General features: G+C 52.4%; 1 protein-coding gene across 1 annotated transcript; it reads left to right on the top strand.

Moving 5' to 3' along the window:
- The first annotated feature begins 521 nt into the window (after nt 1–521).
- SHISA2 (shisa family member 2) lies at nt 522–5,818 on the top strand. The gene is made up of 2 exons (XM_051780125.1): nt 522–853; nt 2,851–5,818. Exons 1-2 carry the CDS (start codon nt 559–561, stop codon nt 3,402–3,404), a joined length of 849 nt encoding a protein of 282 aa, XP_051636085.1. The 5' UTR covers nt 522–558; the 3' UTR covers nt 3,405–5,818.
- Nucleotides 5,819–8,913: the final 3,095 nt, after the last annotated feature.

The following is an 8,913-nucleotide window of genomic DNA, read 5'->3' as shown; positions in this document are numbered from 1 at the left end:
CCGTCCCCTTCTCCTCGCTCCCTTCTCCCTCTTCCCCTTCTCCCTCCTCTCCTTCTCCTCCTCTCCGCGGCGGGAGCGGTACCGCCCCGTCGGGCAGGGGCGGGGCGGGCGCATGCGCGCTGGGCAGCCCCCGCCGCCTATAAGAGCGGGAGCGGCGCCCCCCGCGCTCAGCGGCGTAGCGGGCGCGGTGCCGGACGGGGCGCACAAGGGAGGTGTTGGCGGCTCCTCAGCGCCTGCCCCAGTCCGTCGGTGGGAGGATCGTGGGCACCCGCCGGCCTGCGCCCATGGGCGCGGAGGAGGGCGCGGGCCGGGCCGGCACGGCGCGGCGGCGGCGAGCGAGAGCCGAGTAGCGGCGCCCCCCGCCCCGCCGGTGCCGCTCGGGCGGTGCGTCCCGGCAGCCGCTCCGCACCCCGTCGGCCGGCCCCGGGCATGTGGCGGCGGCGGCGGGACCCGCGGCCACACTCCCCGCAGCGCGGCGGCTGCCTGCCCCGGGGGGCCGGGCGGCGCTGCCCCGGCGCGGGGGGGCTCTGACGGCGCGGCCGCCCCTGCGGCGGCGCCATGCGGGGCTGGCTGCTGCTGGCGGCGCTGGGCTGGCTGCTGCCGGCGGGGGCCGCGGCGAGCGGCGAGTACTGCCACGGCTGGCTGGACGGGCAGGGCGGCTGGCGGGACGGCTTCCAGTGCCCCGAGCGCTTCGACGGCGGCGACGCCACCATCTGCTGCGGCAGCTGCGCCCTCCGATACTGCTGCTCCAGCGCCGAGGCGCGGCTCGACCAGGGCGCCTGCGACAACGACCGGCGGCAGGGCGGCGCGGAGCCGGGCCGGCCCGGCAAGGACGGCTCCGACGGCGCGGCAGGTGAGGCGGCCCCGCCGAGGGTGGCACCGCGGGTCCCTCCGGCTCGGCGGCTCCGCGCGGGTTTGCGTTGAACGTCTTGCCCGCCCTTTCCCCCCCATGTCGCCGGTTCCCTCCTCCGTCGAGTCGTGGGGCTGGCCGGGCCCGGCGGCGGCTGTTACACGGGGAGAAGTGCCCAAGCTGAAGGCCTGGCTTTTCCTGCCCTTATTATTGGAAATCCCAGCTACGTCTCCGTTAGAGCAGGTGACAACACTCCCTGTAGTCCCGGCCTGGCGCAGCTCTGCCGCCACTTCGAGCGGGCTCCTCAGCTCCAGTTGTGCTCCCCATTCAAAAGAGAAGGAAAAAATGAGACGACCGCATACGAGCAAAAGAGAAAAAGTAACAGGATATGTCAAAAGAACTCTGGCTGGTCCCCACTGTAATTGTGTATGTTCTTCCAGCTCAGATATCCCCACTTAGGACTGGCTTTACAAGATTGAATTTCAAGGATAAACTCAAGTCTTTCTACTACTGTTTAAAAAAACCTCGGTGGCTCCCCAGCACCTTTGCTCCCATTCACGCATGCTGAGCACACGAGAAGTAGCCTGAAGTGATGTTATAATTAGGACAGATTTACTCTTGCAAAACTTGTGCGTTACTGTCTGTAGCAAGTGTGTGCACCTGCTTAAGAGCCGCTGCAGCATCTAGCACAGAAGTGGAGATGATGTTTTGCAGCCTTTTGTTTAAAAGTGCTGAATTGATGGAAGAATTGTGTCCTTTTGGTTAAAACTTGCTCCGTGTAATCAGCTGTGCAAGGAGGTATTCTGACCTGAGCAGACAGATAAACCTTCTTTGCAGTTCTCAGAGCAAGGCATTTTTTTTAAATTGGTGTTTACTGCTCAATAGGTTTGGGAGCCATCGCCCTGCACTGGCACTGTGAACTTGCATGTCATTAGCAGTGGCTGTCTTAGCAAGGTCAGACAGGGTCAAGCAGGGGTCCACAGCCCTGCTGGAGTCTTGGGGCTGCTGGGTTTTGGTGGAAATGATGAACTCCAGACAGGCTGTTGGGAGCATTCACAAGCACTGAAGGGATGCACCTCTCCTTCATTATTCTCGGATATATCCATGTACATTTCTTAGTGAGGCAGAGAAAACAGCTTTTTTCCTGGGAGTGGTGCCTGGAGCCCAGGTCCTTCCAAGGATGGTGTTTGCCATGCTTGGTGGCTCCTGATCCCACCCGTGAAGCATCGCCCATACTTTCTGCTCCCACCCCTTGCCCACCCTCACTTGTCCTGCCCTGATGTCCCTTCATTAAGCCTTGCTAGGAGTGATGCTGCCCCTCTGCTGGTAGCGAAGCTTTGGAGCATGGTGCAGTCTCCCCAGAGCCTGCTCTGTAGTTTCTCCCTAAAGCCAGGGCTGAAGTGCAGAGCAAGCAGATGCTCATCCCCAGGGCTATGGGGTGTCAGAGTCCCTGTGACTGCTGTCTGGTCACTGCCTTGCTGCCTCCCTTCCCCAGGGGGTGACAACAAGCCAGAGTGGGCTGGTGATGGGGAGGGATTTGATGCAGCACTGGTATTTGACTACCTTATGCTCCTGAGCCCTCAGCAGGGATCCTGCCCCCAAAGTATCTCCCTAAGGCACTGTTCAAACCTAGCAATGTCTTGCCTAATTTTTCTAGCAAGGCATATTGGAGACGCAATCTGATGAAAGGTGGAGCAGCGGTTAATGTGGACTAGACCACCGTCACCAGGAGTGAGCTGTCCTCCCTCAAGGTGTGAGCTGTGGGCTTTCATCCCTGCTAATAACTGTAAAGATGCTTTTGGAAACTTAAGCTGTTGGTTTAGGCAGCCCTTTTCATCATTCCAGTGTAAAATGGTTGGCTGCACACACAGTTGTCAGTGCTTGCCCTGCACTGATCTGTGCTGGGAGGAATGGGCTCCGCTTGGATGAGGGGGGACTTCTGCTGGAGCTGCTGAGGTTTGTCTTTGGCCCCAGTGACAATGTTTTCCTTGCTGTTGCAGTGCCCATCTATGTGCCATTCCTTATCGTTGGATCTGTATTTGTCGCCTTCATCATCTTGGGGTCACTGGTGGCAGCTTGCTGCTGCAGATGCCTGCGGCCCAAGCAGGAGCCCCAGCAGAGTCGAGCCCCTGGGGGCACCCGCCTGATGGAGACAATCCCCATGATCCCAAGTGCCAGCACCTCCCGGGGCTCCTCCTCTCGCCAGTCAAGCACAGCTGCCAGCTCCAGCTCCAGTGCCAACTCAGGGGCCAGAGCCCCACCGACCAGGTCCCAGACCAACTGCTGTTTGCCAGAAGGGACCATGAATAATGTCTATGTCAACATGCCGACGAACTTCTCAGTGCTGAACTGCCAGCAGGCCACCCAGATCGTGCCGCACCAGGGGCAGTACCTGCACCCCCAGTACGTGGGCTACACTGTGCAGCATGACTCGATGCCGCTGACCCCGGTGCCCCCCTTCCTAGACGGTTTGCAGAGTGGCTACAGGCAGATCCAGTCTCCCTACCCGCACACCAACAGCGAACAGAAGATGTACCCAGCTGTGACTGTGTAGCGCTGATGCCTTCCTCCCCCTTCCTGCCCAGAAGATTTTAATATCTAAACTGAACAGAGGAGAAATACTTCCTTGGAATGAAGCTCCCAGAACATCACTTGTAAATAATTTTGAAAGGCTCATGCATGTCAGACAGTGTTTATAAACCATTTATTTTCAACGAGGTCTGTTGCCAGAAACTGTAAGGATGATATCTCGGAATTAACGTTGCCAGATACGCTCTCATTCCAGTGCGTGATTTACAGCAGCGGCGGATTATGCTGAAAATGCATATGTATTTCACATTACTGTACTTGAGAGATAAATGTCGGAGCCATTAAGTGCCCTTCAGGTATGACATGGTCAGAAGTATTTGCCTAATTAATTCGTAGAAAGAGTTTTGTTACACTGTACAAGACCGCAGTACTTAAACCTCTCTTCTCCTCTCCCAGCTCCTTAATGACATTTCCCGATGTTTTACAGACAATCACAACCAAGAGCCAAACAGTGCAATCCCTGCGTGCAGGGCACTGGTAACCAGCCTTCACGGCTTCTTACACACATCCAGTTTGGGATGAAATGCCACGAGAGACTTTGTCTTGCAAAGACCAGTTTTCCTTGTCCCTGGTATTTATGTAGGAATTAGAAGAGTGAATTATTCAGCTCTTCTTCCAGTGCACTTGAAATCCTTGATTTCGTTTTGTCTCAAGATCAGGACCCAGTAGTGGTTTGCACAGACTATCTTTGTGAACATTTTACTAAAAACACAGTACGAGGTGCTTGCTCTTTGTGATACTCAGCACAGCTTTGGTACAGCTGGCAGCATCTGAGCTGAAACTGCCTTCACAGGGAAAGGTCATACTGTGATTCCAAATATGCCTAGTTTAACCTCACTTCTCATGAAACAGTAAACCTGCAGGAATATGCATGAAGTTGTCAGCCCCAAAGCCTACTTGCAGCTGAGTCTGCCTGTAGGAAAATGGAGTTTGTCCTACTCCCCCGCCAGCCCATTCTGAGTCCCCTGCCCTCCCATGTGGGAGTAGGGGAGTCTCACACAGAATTGCCCTGGCTGGGACACGGTAGGGCTGGCGCAGGTTTGAAACCCGTCCTCTTTTCTTCTTTACCTGTGGGGCAGGGGACTAGGAAGGCACAGCTGTATTTAATAATAAGGAAAAAGGCCCAACCAAAGGACAAGGGTGCTTGCAGTGCCGTGGGGATCAGGGAGATGGTGAGGTGTGGACTGGGGGACACTTCACACTGGAGCTGCTGGCTCTGTTTTGCTTCGCTTCATCTGGAGAGAACACCTCTCCACGTGGAAAGGCAACAGCGTGCAGGGAATAATCAGATCATGCTACTTGTAATATATCAACCCAGATGTAGCAAACTAAGGCTGGTTTTGTCTCTTAAGAAAGCACAGTCTCTGCGTTTCCATCCATTTGTTCTTCAGCCAAAACACTGCAACAGAAGACTGAGGCTCTGTACAAAAGAACAGGCAATTACTGTAACCAGACCAGACATTACAAAAGGTTTCTTCTTGCCTGATACTGTATCAATATGTAGCAATAACTGTGATACTGTTATTTTTTGTATGTCTGTTTTTAAATGACACATAAGGTGCAGACACTTTGCCAAATCCAGTGGTTTGCTCATAAACATGCCACACACAGGCAGTCTGCAGTGGGCAGAAATGGTTTGGCTGCTGCCATGGGGAAATGAATAGGTAATTTATCCCAGATCTGTTGTTCCTGGCTGCGATTGCCCAGTCAGTGTGCAGGACCTGGATAGAAAGATTGGTGTATGGGACCTGGCATCCCCTCCAGCCAGGCTGGGTGTCTTCGGGAAGGCAGTGCCCGGCTGCTGGAGGTGTCAGTGTCTGCCCTGCTCTGCCTGCTCAGCGTGGTGCTTGGGGATCTTCAAGGTAGTGGTTGCACCAGAGCTGGGTGCTGCCAAGCTTCTGAAGGACCCACCCTGCTGTCTGGTCTCATGGGGATTTAGGTTTCTACATGGCCACGTTGTATTGTGATCACTCTGACCTTCCCAAGCTGAGCTGGCAGCTGCCCGTGGCTTCAGAAGGAGCTGGAGGTGCTTGGCCCCAGGTGAGACCTGGCCTGTTCCTGCATGGCCAGACAAGCAGCTCATCTCTGTGGTCATGACGTTTCCCAGCTGTGAACCAAATCAGCTCCCCCTGCCACCAGTGCACACACTGCCTGCCTTGCACAGGCCCTGGCAAGGACACCTTCTCTGACCTATGAAATTCAGGTGAATCTTTGTATATTGTTTACTTGTTTAAAAAAAAAAAAAAAAGAAAAAAGAATAAGTTAAATTTAAGTCTGTAGAAATTAATTTACAACTGAAGGCAGAGAAACCTGAGTTGTAATAGAAGGAATTTTGTGAGATGTGGTGATTTTTTTAATGTCATGTACAATAATGTAAAACCAATGTTACCATTTAATATAGCTTTTAAATCTCTGAAAGAGCACTTGCTTTAAAGTGTTTCTTACAAATGAAGAAAAAAGCCCCCTTTGTTTCTTAATAAATACTTTACAGTGTGACTTTAGTTTTGTTTGCTTTGTCATAGGCTCTTTTTTTCTCCAGTTAATAATTTACTTTCTTCTGTCTACAAAAGCACATCTGACCAGCCCACTTCTCCAGAAAAAAGCAAAGTTTGGATTTTTTGCTGCATTTTTAAAGACTAACAGTAAACCCATCAACTTACATGGCTGAACATGGTGCCCCAGTGGGGCATGTGTGAGGGTGTATGTTTGTAGAGAAGGGGAGCAGGGAGATGGCATCTGAGCATCAGATGAGATGGGGACCCCTCATGTCTCAGCAGCCACAAGGGTGGCTGAGGAGCAGCAGCAGGAGCAGGATGGGCCAGAGCTCATGGACCCATGAGGTTCCCCATTTCCAAATAATACCAAATGCTCTGCAGCAAACAGCATTTTTGGGGGATTTTGGTTTCAGTAGGACTCATGGTTACCAGTTGAGCATTTTGAGTGTACAACTCAGTAAGAGGCCCTGCTGTTCTCACTGCCCTCTGCATGGGGACCCTTCTTGCTTGAGCAAACTCCATCCTCATAAGTGAGACCAAGACCAAAACCAAACCCCTGTTGTGCCAGGGGGCATAATGCAAGCCTGGGACAAGGCCACTTTGCTTTCCTGGTGTTTGCTCCCTGCCGCTGCTGGCGATGCTGGCACTGCACTCTGTGGGGCAGGCAGATGGCTGGGAGAGCCAAGAGGGCATGGATAGGAAACTGGGTCTTTGTTGGATCTGCCTGTTTATGACTCAAATAAGACCAGTCTGGGACAAAAGTAGCCTTGGTCAGGCTGTACACGGCATGTCCTAAAATGCCACCACTTCCTAGCATCTGGGGGAGGCGAGGGAGCAAGGCTGGAAGCAGAAAGCTGTCAGGGAAGGGGGGGGGGGTCAGCCATGGCTTGGAGTAGATGTGCTGAGGTGGCAAGCACTGTGCAGCAGGAGAGGCCAACAGTTTGTGTCAAAGCTTTTCCTTGTATTTTTATGTGGGGTGTTTCCCTCCTTGGTATGTTTTTTTCCCACGGTCGAGAGGTGGGTTTTTCCTGCTCCATGTGGTGACTATGGATGGCATGGGGAAAGACAGTGTGGAAACTTGCTGATGAACTCTGAGCAAGCGCAAGTGGTGGTGCATTTACTTTTTATAGGCTACAGTGCCAGTTGAGACCAAGGTCATTTGGATTGCAACTCAGAAGGAATAGTCCACATGCAATACAGGAACTGGAAAACCCTTGTGCAGTGCTGCTGCATAGCACTGGGACACAGCAGTCCAGGGTTGGGCTCGAACCAGGAACCAGGATGGGCACAGTAGCTCTTAGCTCCTACCAAGGAATGTGCAGCTGCTCTGCAGGAGAGATGGTCTCCTTCTTTTCTTTAAAATGCAAGAGGCTAAAAAATTCTAAACCTGCTGCATGGCCCATAAATACATTTTTGGCCTTATAAGGGATCCCTAAGAAGGGATGGAAATGCTCCTGACATCACACATCTTGCAACCTTAGCCGAGTGCTCTTCACATTAAGTCACGCAGCTTGATGAGGGATGATGTGTGGCTCAGGAAACTCACCCCAAGAAGCTGTACACCTCTTTCCTCGCTCAATTTCATCCTGATACTCAGTCCTATATTCCCAAACATTCCTCTTTTTTTCCTGCTGCTTACACCCCTTAAATGTTCTCGCTCACTTGCAGTTTAAAGTGTTTCTGTCCTGTTTCTGTCCCTGTTTCTCAATACATTGCTACCTATTTCAGGCACCGAAGTGCTCAGTCACGTTGTGCAGGGTGAGCAGTAGTGATGGTGGGCAGAAGCCAGCAAATCCCACACAGGCTAGGCCAGCGCTGGTTTGCCCAGAGCACACACCAAGATGCTGGTGGTGTCCTCACAAGGGGAATTGTGCCCCTGAGGTGGCCATAGGCAATCCCATCAGTCTTGGCCAGTACTGACCACAGTGCCCATACCACTGAGCTATGCAGGGAAATCATCATCAGAGACGTGACCCCCTCACAACACACATGTGGAGAACCACTTCAAAATGTCTTACCTACTAGCTGGGCACAGTCAGAGGACAAAGCCCATTAGCAGGGGGTTTTCATGCCCCTGTACAGCTGTTACCAGCCATCATCAAGGTTATTAGTGGAAAGTGGGGAGTGTGGCACAATTAGAAGCCATTGCTTACATGTGGCCCTTAATGCCCACAGGAGAGCGAGCTGGGGTGCAGGTCTCAGCTCAGCACATTGACCTCAGCACCTTCCTTTCAAAAAATCTCATTCAATGTTCACTTTTGGTCTTGCCGGAACTTTTCTTCTCCCTCCAGATTTTCTGTTTTTCCACTCTTTTCCTCTCACTGAAGTTATTACTAAATATTATTCCCCACTTGTATTCCCTTGTATTTTTCCAAGCTGAATCTCATTTTATTGTTTCCTCCTCATATTTCCTGCTTCTCTGTAGGTCTCTTTGTAATATTTCTCTGTCCTCAGAGAGGCTTGCAACATTTTCCTGCCCAGGATCCCTTTCAAATGGACTGAACAAATTACATAAGCTTGTGCCATCCTTTCTCTCCTTCCCCATCTACACTGAATGGAGCCAGCTCCATGAGATGCTGGCTCACAGTGCCCCCTGTCCTGTAGCAGAACATTTAATCCCTGTGACAGTATTTCTGTTGAACCTGAACAGACAGATAACACCAGCCACTGGTGCTGTAACACTCCTGTGCTGTAGCCTCCTGTGGCCCAGCAGTGGGGATATACCCATCACGCTGGACCACTTAGCACAAAATACCCATGTGGGCTTCACCAGTGGGAAGTCCTCACTTGAGCCAACATTTCAGTGTGGCTGCTTTGCATCAGCCTGGCACAGGGCTGGCTTTTCTCTCTCTGCTGCAGAAATCTCCCTTCCTGTGCTGACACTTTACTGGTCTTGAGATTTGCTGACAAAAATGCTGTCCTAAGTGCTTGGCTTCATTTGTACTTTATATTTGGAAAATCTCAGCACACCAACCTGAC

This window comes from Manacus candei, unplaced genomic scaffold (assembly GCF_025592945.1).
Source record: "Manacus candei isolate 608988 ecotype Guabito, Panama unplaced genomic scaffold, ASM2559294v1 h1tg000014l, whole genome shotgun sequence".
Taxonomy (NCBI): Eukaryota; Metazoa; Chordata; class Aves; order Passeriformes; family Pipridae; genus Manacus; species Manacus candei.
Note: the sequence above shows the minus strand (reverse complement) of the source record. Positions and strands in the feature narration are given on the sequence as shown.